Here is a 20,683-nt window from a genome sequence, read left to right as displayed (position 1 = left end):
TGTGTTTTTATTTCAACAAAGAATGGTGTTTGAGAAATTATTTTGTCATTTTACTGCCTAATAGTAACCAAATTGACATGTGCAATACATAGATTGTGTACTTCCACAGACATTACTTACATTTTCTTATTTTGTGCTCTCTAGCTGAGAAAGTACTAGCTGTTTCCAAAATATTGTAAATATTACTGTTTCAATAATGTAAAAGATCTTCACTATAAACAGATAAGGCCAATATTTATTTTTCTTCAACAATCTAATTGATAGGTCATAATTGTGTAATTCCTTCTAATCCAAAAGTGTGATTAATCCCAGTCTATGTTCACAGATCTTGACATAATTCCAAATGCTTTATTGTATATATGTTATTTATCAATATTTTATGTGGAAGACTGTATTACATGTGATAATGCTACGAAATAAAATGATGTCGATAATATGGCTCCTTACTATACAGTTCTGTGTTTCTGCCGAGAAATACGCTCTTCTGTCTGGTTCAATTCATTCTGACAATGAAGCAGCTGCTGTCTTAGTTTGTTGACCTCTGTATCATAGCTGTCAGGAAACTGATCAGCTTTTTCCAACTCTTGCCTTTGGCGCTCCAATTCAGCAGTAAACAACTTGGCATCCTGTAATAACTTAACCTCAGACTCCTGCGTCCTGAAAATACAAATAAGTTCTTCCAGTTATAAGGCAGTTATAAGCCCATTACTTAAAGTATATTACAGAAATAATTTAGAAAAACATAAACAAAGACAAATTATAGAATTTACTTAACTATCTGGGAAGTTACACAGAATGGGCATTTAAACGGGCATTGGATAGGCATATGGAGGATAGTGGGCTAGTGTAGGTTAGGTGGGCTTGGATCGGCGCAACATCGAGGGCCAAAGGGCCTGTACTGCGCTGTATTTTTCTATGTTCTATGTTCTAATATTTCAGATTTCTGAACGGAAATAGGTATTAATTGAAATAGAACTGATAATACACCAGCTGCTAATTTAAAAATCCAGTAATTTGCACTATGAAGAAAACGTAAGTTGCAATAAGAACCTTGGTCTCTGTTTATCAGATGACAAGCTGTAAATTCTGATGCTTTTTAAGTCATTTCCAGAAAGAACCCTAACTTGGGGACTGCGCTGTTTGCCTACAGCCCTGTTAATTGATCCAGGAGACTTTGATGGATCTCACCATATTAGATAGACATATCGAAATCTTGAATCCTGACAGTAAACATTTAGAATGCGTATATGTTTTTTGATAAACTAATACCTTCTTGCCATTCAATAATATAGTCTCCCCGGATTATTGGGGATTATCTTGTTTGATGGATGTAACTTCAGCAGATGATCAAGAAAACCCTAATTTGGGCATGTAAATGTGGTTTCAATTAATCATGTATCAAAGTTCTAAACGCCAATCAGGAGAATCTGTGAAGAAATTTCCACACAAAATTAATCGTCAAAGAAATCCTTTTTAGAGTTTTACAGTAGTAAGCACACATAGGCTCAAATGTTTTCTTCTGGAGGGCTCTAATATTGATGATTTCAGGAATGTTGTCAAATGAAAGGAGGGAGTGTTGGTGATGTTGCGAAAGACATAATATAGTAACTCCTACATAATATGCTGTTTCACAACTTGGTAGCTCACAATACTGGTGAATCAAGTTTTCTTTTAATTCTTCTGGTTCCCCATCTCTTTCTTCAACTCCCTCTCCACTTCTTCCACTTCATGTGATGTGAATTTATGTAAGTATGGTGGACTATCACTTTATGAGGCTGATGTAATATAATGATGACATCATCTGTCATATTGTGTGGGAAAACACTTTACTCAACTTTGCTGCCTGTAGAGTGAACACTTCCACAATGAAGTCCCTGCTGTTTAACACTTTGGCCTCTTGGTCTTTCTTGGAATTTAATATCATGAAACTTCAAGGCATCTCCTCCTCCACAAATGATTATGAATCTTGAATTTGCTTTGGGCTATAGTGAAGGTCCATTCTTGATCTGTCCAGTCTGTAACTGTTGTTTCAAGAAGCCACAGGTTTGCTCAGTCAAGACTTAAGGTAACGCAGGTATCTCATTATATCAGCACCCTGCATCTGTACTTGAGTTCCTGACATTGAGGGCATAGCCAGTCTACCATGTTCTGGGTCAAATAGAGGATTCTATGAGAATTATGCATTATGAATTTGTCATAATTACTTCCAGAAAACTGTGATAAGACCTGTTTGATTTGCTGCTGCCTGGTGCACTCTATGATGCCCTACATCTGTGGCAACCTAGCAGTGTGGGTGAGTGCCAGTGCCCTTCCTTAGTTGCCAGCTTCAGTGAGATAGTATCAAAACATAAGTTGCTGGAAAAGCTCAGCAGATCTGGCAACATCTGTGAAGAGAATTCAAAGTTAACGTTTCGGGTCCAGCGGCCCTTCCTCAGAACTGATGGTAGGTAGGAAAATGTCTGTTCATATGCAGTGGGTAGAGTGGGGGAGGGGTAAAGAGTAAACGATAGGTAGGGACAGAGCCCAAAGTGAGAAGAACAGTTGGACAGACAAAGGAGTCAATAACAATCTGGCTGGGAGGGTGAATAGCTGTTAATGGAAACATTTAGTGGCTAACAACAGATAGTGTGTAATGGCAGACTATGTGATGACAAGATTAGAATGGTGCTGGAAAAACACAGCAGGCCAGGCAGCATCTGAGAAGCAGAAAAATCGATGTTTCAGGCAAAAGCCCTTCATCCAGAATCTTGTTGAAGGGCTTTTGCCTGAAACATCGATTTTCCTGCTCCTTGGATGCTGCCTGACCTGCTGTGCTTTTCCAGCACCATTCTAATCTTGACTCTAATCTCCAGCATCTGCAGTACCCACTTCTTCCTATGTGATGACAAGACTGGTGTGTTGGTGAGGGGCTAGGACATACAGGAGTTCAGGCCCTAAAATTGTTGAATTCGATATTGAGGTGTAAAGGGTCCCCAAGCGGAAATGAGGTGTTGTTCTTCCAGCTTGCACTAAGCTTCACTGAGGTACTGCTGCAAGCCTGTCAGAGAGAAGTTGGCCAGGAAATAGGGTGGTGTGTTAAAGTGGCAGGCAACTGGAAGCTCAGGATCTTTTTTGTGCACCGTCTCAGAGTCTTTTTCGTTTCCCCCATGTAGAGGAGACTACATTGTGAGCAGCAAATGTAGCAACTTGATTGTGAGAGGTGCAAATAAAGTGCTGCTTCACCTGCAAGGTACGTCTGGGCCCTTGGATACTGAGGAGGGAGGAAGTAAATGGGCAGGTGACAGAAACCCGTCAGATTGGGCACAGAATAATTGATGTTGCTAATGTTACTGTTGCCAGAGCAGATTGGGACAAGCCAGAGGGATTCAGTGCTTCTGATCTTTGCTGAGATATTAGATTCCCTACAGTGTCAAAACAGGCCCTTCGGCCCAACAAGTCCACACCAACCCTCCGAAGAGTAACCCACCCAGATCCATTCCTCTCTGACTAATATACCTAATACTATGGACAATTTAGTAGAGCCAATTCACCTGACCTGCACATCTTTGGATATGTTGAAAGCCAACAATACCAGCCAAAATATTCACTCCAGTTCAAATTGATATATCCAGTAAGTGTTCAATTCTGTCTTCAGGAAAGCATGATTACTATCGTAAATTGGTCTTGGATGGCTGGAAATTTATTTTCTGTCTCATGTAATCAACAGATGGATACTCTGGTGAAAACCCAGATTATTTCTTGTTTTCTGAGAGGAAATGGATATATTTCTTTCCCTAGTGGTTTTGGTCCCTAGTGGTTTGGTTCATAGGAACTCTTTTCTGGAATGGCACATTATGGCTCTGACTTCTAACTTTACAATGAGACAGCGCACTCATTCTAGTCAAATAGCTCAGTTCCCTGGATTAATGATAGGTCAGCACAGACTTGGAAGGAGAGGGAAGTACCTATCTCACTTTGATCCCCTCAAAAAAATTGGTGGAGTTGCCAGAGAAAAAAAATCAAATCCAAATAACATTTCTAAGTAAAACATTTGTTATTGATGAATTTAGCATATCATAAAATAATTTCCCTAAGGACACGCAGGTTTTCAATGAAAAATGATTACCAATGCAACAATCAATCATTAATAATTATCATTTAGTGCTGTACCTTCTTAAAGCTTCATGCAATAGAATGTATTTGGATTTCAAATGACCAATTTGAGTTCCTGCAATTTTTCCAGCAGAAAACAACTGGAAGTTAGAAAAGAAAGTTATGTTTTAGTAATAGTGTATTGAATATACAATAATTATTACTTATTACACAATCCAATCAGAATTAGTGTGGATGATATTTAACATTTCTATCTTAAATAGTTTATCACAATGTCATTCATAATAAATGATCTTATACTTGTAAAACTGCAGACATACCAGGCTTGGAAATCTGTGTCATAATTATTCTGTACTACGCAGTTACTAGGTTCCAGTCAGAACCAACAATATATGAACTTTTCATAACAGCAACCCAGTGGGGAAGTTTATTCCAAAGCTGTGGACTCTGTACAAGTTCAAACAAGTATAAACAAGTCCATGAGCACTGGCTGAATACTCACAAGTGTGACATGATTGATCTCTAACAGTAGTACTGTCCCAACATTACATACACCAATTATAATACATACAGGCTGTCCATGGGCTGTGAACAGGTCCATTCTTGAGTCCATTCGCAAGTTGATTTGTACGGAAGTTGGAACATAATGTGGAAATGTAAAATAGCCACTTGTAGGTGCAGAAAACATTTGTATATATCAGATCTTTAAAATTACATCTCCCAGATGGGATTGGTTGTAAGTTGGATGTTTGTAAATTGGGACCTCTTGTAATAGTAATTAATGGTGTTACACTGGATTGGGACTGATGATTTCTTCCAGTCCTGATTTTGAGAAATTGAGTGCAGTCAGTGAAATGATACCTATTTCCCATGAGATTGATAAGCATCCACCTCACCATGGGTGAATCCTAATAATGCTCATCCAGCTGACAAAAGGTTCTGTGTTCTCTGCAGTTCTCCTCTTAGGAGTCTGGTTAACGAGACTAAACATAGATTGCCTTGATAAACAAAATCAATTTATGTTCAGGTTACATCTCTGCCTGGACTTCGCTACACAACCCTTGATGGACTCTCTGTAGGAAATATCACTCAACGGATCACATGAACTGTTGTGCAGTCTTATATTTATCCTGTCATGGTGAGCAGAATAGGACCCACAATGTAGCAATTTCCACTCTCATGCATATCATTAGAAATGGGGAGAAGCCTGACCCCTAAAATAGCAAATTAAGTTTTCCTGATTTGAAGATTTGTACTTCACATGAAAACTGCTTTTTTTTAACATTTAAATGGTCTAGTGCTTCACTAGTTTGGTACCCCATTTATCATAGGCTGGAGCTGCTCCTGGTATATTCTCCTACTCTCCTCATTGAACCAAGTTGATCCAAGTACTGTCCCTTTACAGAACACTTCTAATGGACTCCTACAAGAATTGCTGAAGAACAATGGAAGAAAGGCCAACAAAAGCTAACTCCATACAATTTAACACAACATTAAAATAACAAACACAATTCAGTAGTTTTCAAATGGAGGTCCATGCATACCAGTAGGTTTGTAGAGACTTTTCAGAGTTTGTCATATAATGTGAAAGAGTTGAGCTATAGGGAGCGACTGAATAGGCTGAGACTATTTTCCTTGGAATGTTAGAGGCTGAGGGGTGACCTTACAGAGATTTATAAAGTAAGAGGGGCATAGATAGGGTAAATAGTCAAGGCTTTTTCCCTTGGATGGGGGAGTCCAAATCTAGAAGGCATAGGTTTAAGGTGAGAGAGAAAAGATTTAAAAGGGACATAAAGGGTAACTTTTTGCGCAGAGCGTGCTGCTAGTATGGAATGAGCTGTCAGAGGAAGTGGTGGAGACTGGTACAAATACAACATTTAAAAGGCATCTGGATAAATAGAAAGGATTTAGAGGGATATGGGCCAAATGCTGGCAAATGAGACTAGATTTATTTAAGGATATCTGGTCAGCATGGATGAGTTGGACCGAAGGGTCTCTTTCAGTGCTGTACACCTCTATGACTCTATAAATCTGGCCTTGCAGGTAGTTGGTATATGACCTCCTGAGCTGCCACTATCAGAGGTATAAACCCATGTTGCTACCAGCTCCCTCAGTTGCTGAATCAGTTGAATATCACTGAGGAGAAGCACTGAGCATTGCAAGGGCAGTGAATGTATCATGAATGGGGACCTTCAACGTTCATCACAAAGAGTAGCTTGGAAGGATCCAGAATGATTGAGTTGACTGAGTTTTGAAGGACATATCCACCATGACTGGACTTGTAGCAGATAGTAATTGAACCAACAAAAGGGAAGAAACTTATTTGACCTCATCCTCACTAACCTAACTATTGCAGATGCCTCCCACAATAACAATATCAGCAGGAGTGACCAGTGCAGTCTCTGTTCAGATGAATTCTCATCTTCACAGTGAGGGTACCCCCAAATAGTTTATGGAGTACCACTGTCATACAATGTTGGATAGACTTAGAACAGTTGTAGCAGTTCAAAACTGGGTTTCCTTGAGATGCTCTGGACAATCATCAATAGCAGCAAAATTATTTAAGCGAGGCAATCGTCTTGCAGTACTTGCTACATTTTTAATCCAGAAACTCAGACAATGTTCTGGGAGCCTGGGTTGAAAGCACATCATGGAAGCATTTGAATTCAATAAAGTAGCTGGAATTAAGAATCTAATCATGGCTATAAAATCCATTGCCAATTGTCGGAAAAATAACAATCTGGTTCTTTTGAAGATTTATGCTACAAAACAAGCCACATCCTTAGCCAAACTAATTCAAAATAGCTGCAAAACTTCTGCCTACCCAACAAAGTGCAAAATTGCTAATATATGTCCTGTCCACAAAATGTAGGACAAATTGAATCTGCATTAGTCTACTCTCAATGTGTTGCGATACGCAATCAACGGTTCTAACAACTGACATTTACTCAGCATAAGCTGCTTAGACTTAGTTCTGCCAGGGTACTTGTCTTTAGCTTCGTTAAAGCCTTGGCCTAAGAAGAGTAGAATTTCAAAAGTAAACTTGCCATAGCCCCATTCTCCTATTAGAGAAAGATGATTAGTGGTGTTTAACCTCAGGATCACTGTGCTTCAGGCAAGGCCAGAGGGACCTTTAGAAAGAGGGATCTTCATGATAAGCTCAGCCAACACAGGAATTGAGCTTGTATTGTGGCTTCACACTGCATTGCATGAGGTAACAGCGATTGCTCTGTACATACAGAAGCATTTGTTGCATCAAGGAGCCATAGTAAAATTGGAATTGATGGGAATTTCAGGAAAATCTTCATAATTTGGAGTTATAAATCAAAAGAAAGGTGGTTGTGGTTGTTGGGAGCCAATCTCAGCCCCAAGCCATTGTTGCAGGAGTTCCTTATGGCAGAATCCTAAGCATTGTCATCATCAGCAATTTCATCAATAGCCTTCCATCTAACAAGGTCAGAAGTCGGGAGGTTGATACCGTGTTCAACAGACTTTGCAACTTCTCAGATGCTGAAGTAGTTTGTACACACATGCAGTAAGAACTGGCTGGGTGCATGTGACATTTTCACCACACAAGTGACAGGCAATGATGATCTCCAAAAAGAGATAACATGATCATTCCCTCTGGATGTCCAATGGCATTATCATCCTTAAAACCATCATCAACACCCTAGAAGTTACCAATGATCGAAAATCTACCTCGACCAGCCTTGTAATTACAACTGAAAGTCAGAGATAGGGAATTTTGCACTGAGTAACTTGGCTCCTGACTCTTCAAAGTTTATCCACTATGGATTTGTTGTTGGTCTGTTCGCTGAGCTAGTAGGTTTGTTGGCAGACATTTTGTCCCTTTTCCAGATGACATCATCAGTGAAGTGTTGCCTCCTGTGAAGCCCTGCTATACTGTTCCGCTTTGAGTTTATGTGTTTCTGTTTGAGCTGTTTCTGGTCGGTGCCAATTCTGGTTTTCCATTGCAGCGGTCTGTATATTGGGTCCAGGTCAATGGCGGAGTCTGAGGAAAAGTACCTTGCTTCCAGGAATTCCCTTGCTGTTTTTTATTTGGCTTGTCCTAGTTTCGTCGTGTCGTCCCAGTCAAACTTATGGTTCTTGTTGTCCGTGTGTGTGGATATCAGGGAGAGTTTCTCATGTCATTTGGTTGCTAGTTGGTGTTTGTGGATGGGAACAATATACAAACAACTGCAATGGAAAACTAGAACCCGCACCAACTGGAAACAGCTCAAAGAGAACCACATAAATTCAAAGCGGAACAATATAGCACTGTGTACAGGAGGCAACACAGCACTGATTATGTCATTTAGAAAGCAGCTGAAACGTCTGCAAACAAGCCTACCAGCTCGGTGAACAAACCAACAATGATCCAACCAGATCCCAAGCTACAGATGTTCATGAAAACTTTGTCCACTACCTACAAGGCAACTGTTTGGTGTGTGATGGGATACTTTCCATTTGCTTGTATAATTACAGTTCCAACAGCTCTTCATACGCAGGATTGACGCCATTGTGGACAGAGCAGTGTGCTTGATTGACACCCTCATCCACCAGTTTAAACATTCAGTCCCTCTACCACTGGCAAGCTGTGTGTACCATCTATAGGATATACTACAGCAACTGCCAAGTCTCCTTTGACAGTATCTTCCAAACCAGTGACTTTCATCTGCAAGATCTCCTCTGAAACATACACCATCCTGATCTGGAATGTTATCACTATTTCCTCACTGTCAATGGGGCAAAATCTCAGAACTTTGTTCTGAAGAAGTCATACCCGACTCAAAACATTAACTCTGTTTCTCTGTTCACAGATGCTGCCAGCATTCGCTGTGTTTGTTTCAGATTTTCAGCATCCACAGTATTTTGCCTTTGTTATGGAATTCTTTCCTTTGCATCACTATGATGCACCAAAACTATATGGATTGCAGCAGTTCAAGTTAATGGGTCATCGCCACCTACTCAATGACAATTAGTGATCACTCAAAATTTAAGACTGAATATTAAAAAATTTGATAGTAACACAAAATCATGAGGGGCATGGATAGGGTAAATAGACAAAATCATTTCACTGAGGTGGAGCAGTCCAGAACTAGAGAAATAGGTTTAGGGTGAGAGGGGAAAAATTTAAAACAGACTTAAGGGACAACTTTTTAACGCAAAGGGTGGTGCGGGTATGGAATGAGCTGCCAGAGGAAGTGGTGGAGGCTGGTACAATTACAACATTTAAAGGGCATCTGGATGGATATATGAATAGGAAGAATTTAGAGAGATATTGGCCAAGTGCTGGTAAATGAGAATAGATTAATTTAGGATATCTGGTCAGCGTGGATGAGTTGGACCAAAGGGTCTGTTTCCGTGCTTACATCTCTATGACTTACACTGCTTAGATGCACTGTCTTTTGGTCAAAGTACACATGGAATGATTCCAAACGTTAATGGAATTTCAGTTTCTTGAATTGGTGCAGAGTCAAATCTTGAGGTGCATCAACAATTAAACTAGTCTCAAATCATCCTTCAACTGGTGTCCTATTTCTCTGGCTGGCTGGCAGCTGCTTTATCAAACTAAGTGAATCAAATTCTGTTCTTAAGTATATGGAATTTTTACAGGTGTATTGAAAGATCATATCCTTGAAACCTTGCACTTTCCTCTGAGAAACAAGAAACGATGGCTTTTATTTGGAAGGGTTTACAAATGCCACTGCCAAACATCTCAGAGCATAGATGGGCACACCTATCTCAGTGATATGTGTAAGTAAATACTTTTCCATTTAATATACTTGTTTACTTATAAAAATGCTTATTTTCTGCAGCAATTTCACATTATGAATGGAACTGATATTGTAAAAGATTACTATTCAGACAGGAGAGTCTATTATTAGCAATCCATTTAAATAGGGGTGCTTCAGACAAAAAGAAGCTCAAGAACCATTGGTTTAAAGAAACCAGCTATTTGATACCAGTCAAATGTACTCCGTATGAAATATCATATTAAAGGACTCCTCTGTGTAAAACTCCTATATAAATGCAGTTTGTTTTTATTGTTGTTGATTGCACATGTAATTTGTTAACAAGCCAGTAATTTACAGTTCTTTAATCACCACCTCTCATGCTGCAAATGGCACAAATCTGCATATCTGAGTTTGCAACCATTTTTAATGTTATTATTGCAGGTAAAGTAACTATGCTGACAAAAGACAAACCAGTAAAAATAATTTAAAATAGTCATATTAGAAACAATCACATTTTCAGAGAAGAGAAAGAGATTTAGTTGACGCTTCAATTATTAAATCTGTATTGTCATTTCAGAAATTTTGATGATCCATGGTCTTGTTTAATGGTTTAGTTGTACAGGCTGCTGATACAATACTAGTGGTTTGCAACTGATATAGTTGATGTCGAAAAATTAACTGAAGTTCAGATGCCAAAAATTTTCAGTGATGTTACTAATGGGACAAAATCCACTTAATATTGTTAGTTCATTTCAAAAAGAGTTTAGAAATGAGTAGTTGTGATCCCTCAAACCAAGAAGTTCAAGGATTTCAGGTGGGCAGCAATGGTAAATGACCTAATAGGTGTTAAGCTGAATACGTTTGACATTCATAGCATTCTCCTGCACAGCAGCCCTCAGATCTATTAAACTTGCAACTCCACTAATTTCTCCCTCTGGGTACCTATTTACATTCCCATCTGAGTGTCCATACTGACACATGCCTTCACCTTTGAGCTGCTTCATAATTAAGCTTCATTGTCACCCTCCACAAATGCAGTCCTTTCCTATCTCCACACAGTTCCCACAACCACAACTTTAAGCTTTCATTCCTTGCAGAAGAATGCAAAACTCTCATGAGCGGCAGAGCTGGGGTTGGACCTGTTGAAATGGCCTTGATGGTTCGCCTCTGTCTTTTAGGGTTGCAGGTAGTTAAGGAAAATGCAGCCGACGCTGCTTCTGGTATCGTTCTAGTGCTATTAGTGTTGACATTTTTGCTCCTTTTGTTCCAAATCAGATACTGGGTATAGAGCCTCAAAACTGAAGGCTGGCAGTAAGTAAGTGCAGATTATGCAATTGAGGTCAGGTGGGTTAAACTGACTCCCAAGAAGTTAGAAATCACCTGTCAAGTAGTGAGGATATATTCACAGTAGAAGTTTTGTGAGCAACAATCTCTCATGTGCAATTTCACTCTTGAAGGCTTCCTTAATTTTCAGTAAACAAACAACTCCCATTGTGTTCTTATCTGGTGAGTTCCATACGGCCCTGAGATGATTGGGGATTTCAATATTTTTATTACTTATGGTCAGTTCTTCTATAATGCAATAGTTGCTTTCTTGTGCAACCCCATGTAATAGAAAAATCACACTTTAGAAACAGCGCTTAAGGTGTTGGTGCTGTAATCATGTTACAGCCAACACATGCTTTAAAAGTTTGCGCTGTAGAAACAGCGTACCCAATTCGTCAATCGCATTACAGCGAATTTGCGTTGACGAAATGTGCATTATAATGGAACGACCTGTATTTTACAGCACCATTGGGTTTTTTTTGCACTCACCTAAAAAGTCACCTGGGTTAAAATAGGCAGAATCCTGTCCCACATTTTGGAGCTAAAAACCTGAACTACCCCTCTTCTCCCTTGCTAGCTGGATGGCTGAATCTTATGTGACAGATATGAACGGTGGAGTAGAAAAGCATTCTACACATGTCCAACCAGCTTTCTAGCCTGGTAATGCCTAATGACTAGGTGGAAGCACTGGAAATCCTAGGTCTTGATTTGGATCAGGATTCTTGATAGTTCACGATAAAAAAAATTCCGATTTTCTACCATGGTTTAATATTTAAAATGCTACAATGTGTAATATTTTATGCATTTTTCTCCAGAAGGAAAACTACATATTCATGTATTTCAATCCTACTGCTTTAAATACCATCTCTGTCCAAAAGCAGGCAGTTCAATTTGTTTGGCTTGAAAATGTCAAAAGTTCATGATATTCCATTGACATACTAACATAAAGATCAAATTTGTGTCTATAATTTTTTCTTTTATTTTCAGTACAAAAACTGCAGAGAGTATTTAAAAGAAAAACTGCATTGCTTTACAAGAAGTAACAGCATGACCTGATATATATGCTGTTGTAAGTAAAATTAATGTTTGCACCGTTTAGAATTAATGTTTATATCCTGACATCTATGACTAACATTTTCAAAAAAATGTTGTTATGGAGAAAGTGACAAATGGTCTCTCAATCTATTCTGAACTAGGATCCACTTGAAAACTAAATGCGTCATACATTTGTACTTGATTTTCTGCCTTGCAAAATATATTTGAGGGAGACCAATGTAACATTGTTTGTATGATTAATTCATTTTCTGGCAAAAGTATTTCAAATTCAATACAGCCAGCTATGTAGCATTCTGGGATTTAATTTTACAGAAGCAAATGTTCTGTATATTAACAGTGTGTTGGGGAATAATGAAAGTTTTTTTTTAAACTTTGAATTTAAAAAAATATACGCTGTGGTTTATGCTTAAGTTATCATTTCAAAGACAAAATTGTGTTCAATTGCTGAGTGATCAAGAGTAGAGGGAAAAGGGAGGAGGGTCAGGCCTGTGTACAGTAATAAAAATTGCTGGTGAGGATGTAGCAAAGAATGAGTGGAAGATAGTGGTGGAAAACTGATCATTTTGTTCAGGGACACGTGAATGAATCTGATTTCAGAGCTAGAAAGGAGAAAAGACATGAATTCAAAAGTGAGAACAAAAGTCTGAGGACTCGAATTTTTTTGCCCCATGAAGTAACGAGAAAAATAACAGGCGGATGGCTTCATTGGGTGAGAGCACAAAATCTTACTCCTGAGATAAATATTAGTAATTATTTCCTCCTTTCAACTTTGAACTAAGTCAACTTTCTCACATATTTGTACTCACATATTTATGCATTATGAACTAAAAACTTACTGGAATTAACTTTACCTTTCTAATATTAACTTCTGCCCAGTTGTGATTATTGACACTTCAGGAACTTGACTTCTAGTAGTAAGTTTGCCTGTTGACTTGGTCTTCATTCTTTAGTCTAGGTGAGTTCTTTGCTTTGAATGCCTCTAGCGAAATTTTGTCAATGCTCGGTTTCCTAGCTTTTGCTGTAAACTCTACACATGCAATAGATGTGTCCACGGGGATCAAGACTAGATGTGACCCTTGCCCATCATGGAGTCCAAGTGAAGAACTTCATCAGCTTCTGTTTCAGAAAGGTTGCTTAGAGTGAAGGATCAGACAGCAGGTTGTCTAAGGGTAACTATTCGGTGCTGAAGGCAAGAGAGCAGCTTGTGTCTGTCGGGAACTGTTAAGTGTCAACAGGAATGGGGCAGATAATAAATGTTGTTGAAAGGCATGGTGCTATGTAAACATCAGAGTGGTGTATGCTCCTGCAGCATATATGACAAATACAATGTATGTACATAAAGAGCTTAAAAATGTGTTGCCGGAAAAGCGCAGCAGGTCAGGCAGCATCAAAGGAACAGGAGAATCGACGTTTTGGGTATAAGCCCTTCGGGCATACCCGAAACGTCGATTCTCCTGTTCCTTTGCTGCTGCCTGACCTGCTGCACTTTTCCAGCAACACATTTTTAAGCTCTGATCTCCAGCATCTGCAGTCCTCACTTTCTCCTCTGTACATAAAGAGCATGGCAATGTGTGAAAAGGAACGGAGGAGCACGGTTTGTGGTGTGAAGACGATCTCCAGAGACAGACGTGCCAATACAGTCAGTCCAAAACCTGAAGTATTTCTAGTTTGGAGGCATTGGTCACAGTCTGGCAGTTGGTTAAATTCACATCTGGGGAGGAATGTCATTTCAGTCTGGGAATTAGGCCATAGTCAGTCCTGGAAGTCAAGCAAAATAAGTCCAGGCTTGTGGTTAGTCAATCAAGGCATCTTGCAAGTTCCTTTCAAGCGATACATCATGTCATAAATAAGCAAAGTGTATTCGGGAATTGGGCCATAGCCAAGCAAAGTGGTGAGTCGTACATAAACCAGGACCAAGGCATTGAGGCCTTGCGCAGCTCATGCACAGAGACTGGCCTGGTTATATTGGAGAAATGAGGGAATAGATACAGTCATAGGGGGCAACTGAATATTGGATGCAATTTAGAGCAGGGAATGTGACTGGACAGTCTTGAAAGTGGGGTGAATCAAGAGAAAAGTTGAAGTCACTCTCGCCATGATCAAGGGTGGGTACAGGACCGGCAAGGTTATCAGCATCTTGATAGTGAAGGATTCCGGAATGAAACAGGGACATTAATTGTTGCGTGAGGGGTTCAATTGAAAGTTGGGGGTGTGGGTGAGGGTGAAGTATTACTGGGGTAAAGGGATTGTGGAAATGTGTGAGAGGTGAAGAATGGAGGGTAATATTGTGGGTCACAGCAGGAGCCAGCAATTCACTGCAGCAAATGCAAATCCTGAAGCTCGCCACTTCATTCAATAATCAACTGACCAATATGCTTTCAATACCAATATGGCAACACCCAAAATGGGAAGAGTAAATAACTTTTTTCTGAAAGGGGACAGAGTTGATGGCTGGAATGTAGGCCAACTGAAGGGCTACTCCAAAAATTAGCATTTGGGTAATAATTCCATATTAACCTTTGCCTTTAATTCACTCTTAGGTTGCATGTCTATGTAGCTCCTAATATGCAAAATAGGTCCAGGCAGAGACCAAATGACGTGGTCATTTGGCCTAACTACCTGCTCTTCTTTTGTGTTTATCTCTATTTCTGTAGTCCCTTAGGGGCTAGAGCGAATTATTCACCCCCAAGAACACATTTTAATTCAAATTTGTAAGTTTCATTCGGGATTTTCTTTAGATCCTTTTAAAGGCTGTCATTTTGGTCTCATTTGTCTTGATTTGTTTTAGAGTTGCTTTAAAAGAGTAGCTCATTGTGACTTGATCTCATGAAGTACTACATGAAAGTACATTGTGGCTTCATTGGAATTGGGTGACCTCTCAAATTTATAATAGTTAATGTAACAAGGGGCACGCATTCAAAGCCTCATCTTCCTTTTAGGTAAAGGCAGATCATCACTAGGACTGCAAGCAATGAAATTGCAGATGTCATATCCTCACACATAACATAAAGGTAATTTGGAGAGGCCTGGAGTGGTGAATTGGAAGAGTTGGTGGGGGCAAACTCCTGGCAACTGCTTCAGGCCAAGACCACATGAACACCTTTTTTGGGATACGTGAAATGAGGTCAGGACCATCACTGTGCACAGGAGAGAAATTCAACAGCTGCAGACGCCACCAAGCATCTATGCTTTTAGTGGCTAAAAGCTGCCCTCTCATGCCACACAGCAATGGAGAATCATGTAGAGCACATGCTGGTTGGTGTCTTGGCCAGGTATAAGACTGACCTCTATGAGCTAATCTAGAACTGGGGAAGGATGTCATGGATGAAGAGCGATAGAACCGTGGAATTTAATTTAGTGTTATCAACGATCTCCTGAATGCAAAAGGATCACAGCATGGGTCAACCCTGTCATTCTTCTTGTTCTCCTCGAGTTGCTCCCAAAAACTGTGAAGATAAAAACTGTGCCAACAGGCTCCACCTGCTGAGGGAGAAAGAGCAAGACAAGAGCCACCATGTCGAAGGAGATCTCTCAGTTTCTGCAATTCAGTTATTTGCAATTCAGTGAAGCTCACTGTCAACAAAATCTCAGGATGTCCCAGGCCATTGTTTTGTGTCAACTGCTGGACAAGGACCTGCAGCCATATGGACTGAATGGCAATCCTACTCAGGTAGCCCTATAGGTAATAGCTAGCCTTCATGTTTATACCAGCTTTTAGCTTTAGAGACTGCTGAGGGGCCTTTGTGGCATTTTACAGTCCTCAATTCATAAGTATACCTGGGAGATTACTGATGCTTTCTCGACAGGAGCCCAATAATTTATCTTTCTTTGTACCTTGACGCAGGGAGTCAGGCAGCTAGGACTTGCTGCCATTTCTGTTTACTGCAATTTCAGGGTACAATCAATTACACACATACAACAAACAGAGCATCCTATCATAAAACAGCAGTTTTATACCCAGAAATATTAATCCAAGAAAAGGCCTATACAAATAGTTTAATTTGAAATGAGTTGAAATCAAGCTGATTCTTGACCTTTTTATTTCCCATCAGTCAGAGGTTTTGAAAAGATAAGTTTCATGGGTGAAGACCTAATTCTGGGATAATATCAGTTCAATCCTTTAATGTTCAAAAATGTAAATATTTAGACTAGTACTTGAACTATTTTCAGTACACTATGTAATAAATTAAACTTAAGTATTTTTTGTGCAGAAAGCCTAGAGCAGATAGATTTCCAAAATAGGGTTCTGCAAAATTGCTGAAGTGAATGCTGAGTTACAAGGCAGTATTTAAATTCTCATAATTTTTACAAGAGTTGAGAGAGTTCTCTTAGGTGGTGAGGAGAGACAGATTGGGGAAGAAGGGATTAAATACGTGCTTTAAAACCTGTGCAAGGAAGATGGAAACTGGAATATGGAAATGAAACAATACTGTTTGCATGCTAAACATAAAACAACTGTGAATAGCTCTTAAATAAAAGTGGTTGGAACCTAATACTGCAGTGTCCTCACAAAGAAAGTGTCACATTTTGAAGTGCATTATCAATTGCATTGTATTCAGCTTTGACATTTAAAGCACTGTATTTAAAAGGTTCAATGAAGTAACACATTGTGGTAAATTTTCAACTTGCTGCCTGTGCATAAAACTATTTTGAATCTGCTGCCTTTCATATGGAAACTTGCTGATTTCTATTTTCATTGAAATTAATAGGCAGAATGATGTTTTGCAATTTTGAAAAGCTACCTTATTGTTTCAAAGAAATATCTAAGATCACAGTTTAATTCAGGCACTATTGAATGGCTTTGTTTGTAGAGAAAATCATAGCTACATTTTCATAAAATCAAAGAATTTTTCAAAGTTGGTTTGTATAAATTCTGTTACTTGTTCCAGATGCTTAAGAGTTTGCTTTGAGATTAGTTAATGTATCATTGTACGTGGGAAGGAGCTTTCTTCCTTAATTGAATGTCACCACTTCTGGTTGTCATGCATAAACCACAAGCCAAAGTTTCCAGTTTCAATACATATTTGAATGTTTGGAAATTGTTAGTTCCCTATATATTTTCTTGATTTGAAATAATATGCAAAAAAAATCAATGTAGCAAATTGGTGAATGGGTGGGATTTAAACATTTAAGTAATAAATTTGTTCATTTGCTCCTATGTTTCTGCAAGATTGCAGAGTTTATCGTCTCACTTTGAAACTCCCTGGAGTTATAAGCAGTTGATCGACAAATTCAGATGACTCTGTACTTTCTTCATTACATGGTGACAAGAGTAAGGGCTTAAGAGTCAAATACATGTCTGCCCATTTTGCATGGCATTTAGGAAAGAGGGTTCAAAAAGTGAAAATCTTTCAGACATTGCAGCATAGCATTTACCACATCCCCACTACCAAAATCATTTAAACATACTAAAGGTAAATTTCAGCATGATTTAATTAACTCAATAGTTCCTCCTTAAAATGTAGGTTTTGGAATCTTTCTGAGAAATTGCTGAAGTAAAAGACTAATGTGTTATGTTATGGGATTTGTCTCTTAGTAACATGCCTCCCAACTGAGAACATACAAGCAGTTAATGTATTGAGAAACAGATAATTATGCAATGCTTACAGCATAGAAGGAGGCCACTGCACCCATTGTGTCCATGCCAGCTCTCTGGAAAAGTAACCCACTGAGTCTCAGTCATCTGTCATTTACCCATGGTCCTACAATTATTTTCTCCAAATAACTGCCATTTTTTGAAGCTTTGATTGAATTTGCCTTCAGCGCACTCTTGGGCCAATGTATTCCAGCTCCTCATCATGGTTGAGAAAAAGCTTTTATCTCATGTTGCCATTGCTTTCTTTGTGAATCATCTTAAATTGATGCCTCTTGTTCTCTGTCCTTCTGCCAACTGGAACAGTTTCTCCCAACTTATTCTAAACCCTACTCCTCATAATTCTGAACAGATAATCAATTCTCCTCCTAATCTTCCTGTCTTCCAGGAGAACAGCCCCATCTTCTCCAATTCATCATCTAAGTGTAGTACCTTATTGCGGGAACTACTTGTCAATATTTTTAGTATACTCTCTAATACCTTCACAGCTTTCCTAAAATATAGTGCCCATAGTACACCTGTATATAGCTGAGGCCAAACTCATGGCCTATTGAAACACTAAAACCATTGGAGACTGCAATATTCTCAGATCCAGTCTTCCTCCTTTTAGTGCGTATTTTCTGAGTACAAGTTACAGATATGTGAGCATACTCTTACTTCTCTCCTACCCTGCCTGGTATTGTAACCTTACTCTCATTTTACAGTCAGTTCATTTATAAAGGGATAGATGCGTTCTTGTGCAACCCTGCTTTATAGAAAAATTGCACTTTAGAAACAGCACTTTAAAGTGTTGGTGATGTAATCTTGCTACAGTCAACATACATTTTAAAAGTTCACACTTTACAAATAGTGTTCAGAATTCATCAATCTCGAATTCACGTTGAGGAAACATGCATTATTAGCAGAACACCCTGGATGTCTTTCTCTGTTTAAGGAGTGCAAATCTGGCAAACAACTGGAGGTGGAGCTTTCAATATAGAGTCATAGAATCATAGAGATGTACAGCATGGAAAGAGACCCTTCGGTCCAACCCGTCCATGCCGACCAGATATCCCAACTCAATCGAGTCCCACCTGCTAGCACCCGGTCCATATCCTCCAAATCCTTCCTATTCATAGACCCATTCAAATGCCTCTTAAATGTTGCAATTGTACCAGCCTCCACCACTTCCTCTGGCAGCTCATTCTGTACACGTACCACCCTCTGTGTGAAAAGGTTGCCCCTTAGGTCTCTTTTATATCTTTCCCCTCTCACCCTAAACTTATGACCTCTAGTTCTGGACACCCCCACACCAGGGAAAAGACTTTATCTATTTACCCTATCCATGCCCCAGCCTGTTCAGCCTCTCCCGATAACTCAAATCCTCCAACCCTGGCAACATCCTGTAAATCTTTTCTGAACCTTTTCAAGTTTCACAACATCCTTCCAATAGGAAGGAGACCAGAATTGCACGCAATATTCCAACAGTGGCCCAACCAACGTCCTGTACAGCCGCAACATGACCTCCCAATTCCTGTACTTAATACTCAGACCAATAACGCAAAGCATACCAAACTCCTTCTTCACTATCCTATCTACCAGCGACTCCACTTTCAAGGAGCTATGAACCTGCACTCCAAGGTCTCTTTGTTCAGCAACACTCCTGAGGACCTTACCATTAAGATTAGATTAGATTAAATTACTTACAGTGTGGAAGCAGGCCTTCGTCCCAACAAGTCCACACTGACCCTCTGAAGAGCAACCCACACAGACCCATTCCCCTACATTTACCCCTTCAGCTAACACTATGGGCAATTTAGCATGGTGAATTCACCTAACCTGCACATTTTTGGACTGTGGGAGGAAACTGGAGCACCCAGAGGAAACCCACACAGACACGGGGAGAATGTGCAAACTCCACACAGATAGTTGCCTGAGGCGGGAATTGAACCCGGGTCTCTGGCACTGTGGGGCAGCAGTGCTAACCACTGTGGCACCACGCCGCCCGTAAGTGTATACGTCCTGCTAAGATTTGCTTTCCCAAAATGCAACACCTTGCATTTATCTGAATTAAACTCCATCTGCCACTTCTCAGCCCATTGGTACATCTGGTCAAGATCCTGTTGTAATCCTAGGTAACCTTCTTCACCGTCCACTACACCTCCAATTTTGGTGTCATCTGCAAACTTACTAACTGTACCTCTTATGCTCGCATCCAAATTATTTATATAAATGACAAAATGTAGAGGACTCAGCATCGATCCTTGTGGCACTCCACTAGTCACAGGCCTCCAGTCTGAAAAACTACTCTCCACCACCACCACCCTCTCTCTTCTACCTTTGAGCCAGTTCTGTATCCAAATGGCTAGTTCTCCCCATACTCTGTGAGATCTAACCTTGCTAATCAATCTCCCATGGGGAACCTTGTCAAACATCTTGCAGGTTGTATTCCATTGTTATGTAAATTAATTCAATGACCTTCTTTATTAAGTGAAAGCTAACCAAATTTTATTCTTTTTTTCAGAGAGAAGTAGCAGAGTGAATGCACTACCTTAATAGGATTAACCACACTATTTCCATGGCACAGGATGCTATTACAAAATGCCATTATATTGTTTTGTGGACACTGCATGTCAGATTTGCCTGTACCAGAACTCCCTCAAAGCCTAACTGAGTTGCAATCTTACATAGAAACCCATGCAGTTCAACACTCAGAAACCTGCCAACAGTCATGATGCCTTCATACTGCAGCAGTACTACATTTGAGCCACTGTCATAGATCAAAGCTGGCTACAAAGATTACAAAGTGAATCCTTTGACCTCATGTGCAATGTTCAATTCATGCACATTTGTGCAATGCACATACAATGAAAACAATGCTGCAACACAAAATATGATG

General features: G+C 39.6%; 1 protein-coding gene across 4 annotated transcripts in view; it reads right to left on the bottom strand.

Moving 5' to 3' along the window:
• Positions 1-20,683, bottom strand: part of ccdc146 (coiled-coil domain containing 146) — a 145,387-nt gene that overhangs the window by 105,945 nt on the left and 18,759 nt on the right. For all 4 annotated transcript variants that reach the window (XM_043713818.2, XM_087999510.1, XM_087999511.1 and 1 more), the window contains 2 exons: positions 4,150-4,232; positions 448-657 (listed from right to left, as the gene is read on the bottom strand). In XM_043713818.2, the coding sequence (XP_043569753.1) occupies positions 448-657; positions 4,150-4,232 (293 nt within the window). The remainder of the gene's footprint in view (positions 1-447; positions 658-4,149; positions 4,233-20,683) is intronic.

Source organism: Chiloscyllium plagiosum, unplaced genomic scaffold (assembly GCF_037043375.1).
Source record: "Chiloscyllium plagiosum isolate Xiang-an unplaced genomic scaffold, Cpla_swu_hap1 HiC_scaffold_23, whole genome shotgun sequence".
NCBI classification, from domain to species: domain Eukaryota; kingdom Metazoa; phylum Chordata; class Chondrichthyes; order Orectolobiformes; family Hemiscylliidae; genus Chiloscyllium; species Chiloscyllium plagiosum.
The sequence above is the reverse complement of the archived record's forward strand: the minus strand, read 5'-3'. Positions and strand labels throughout refer to the sequence as shown.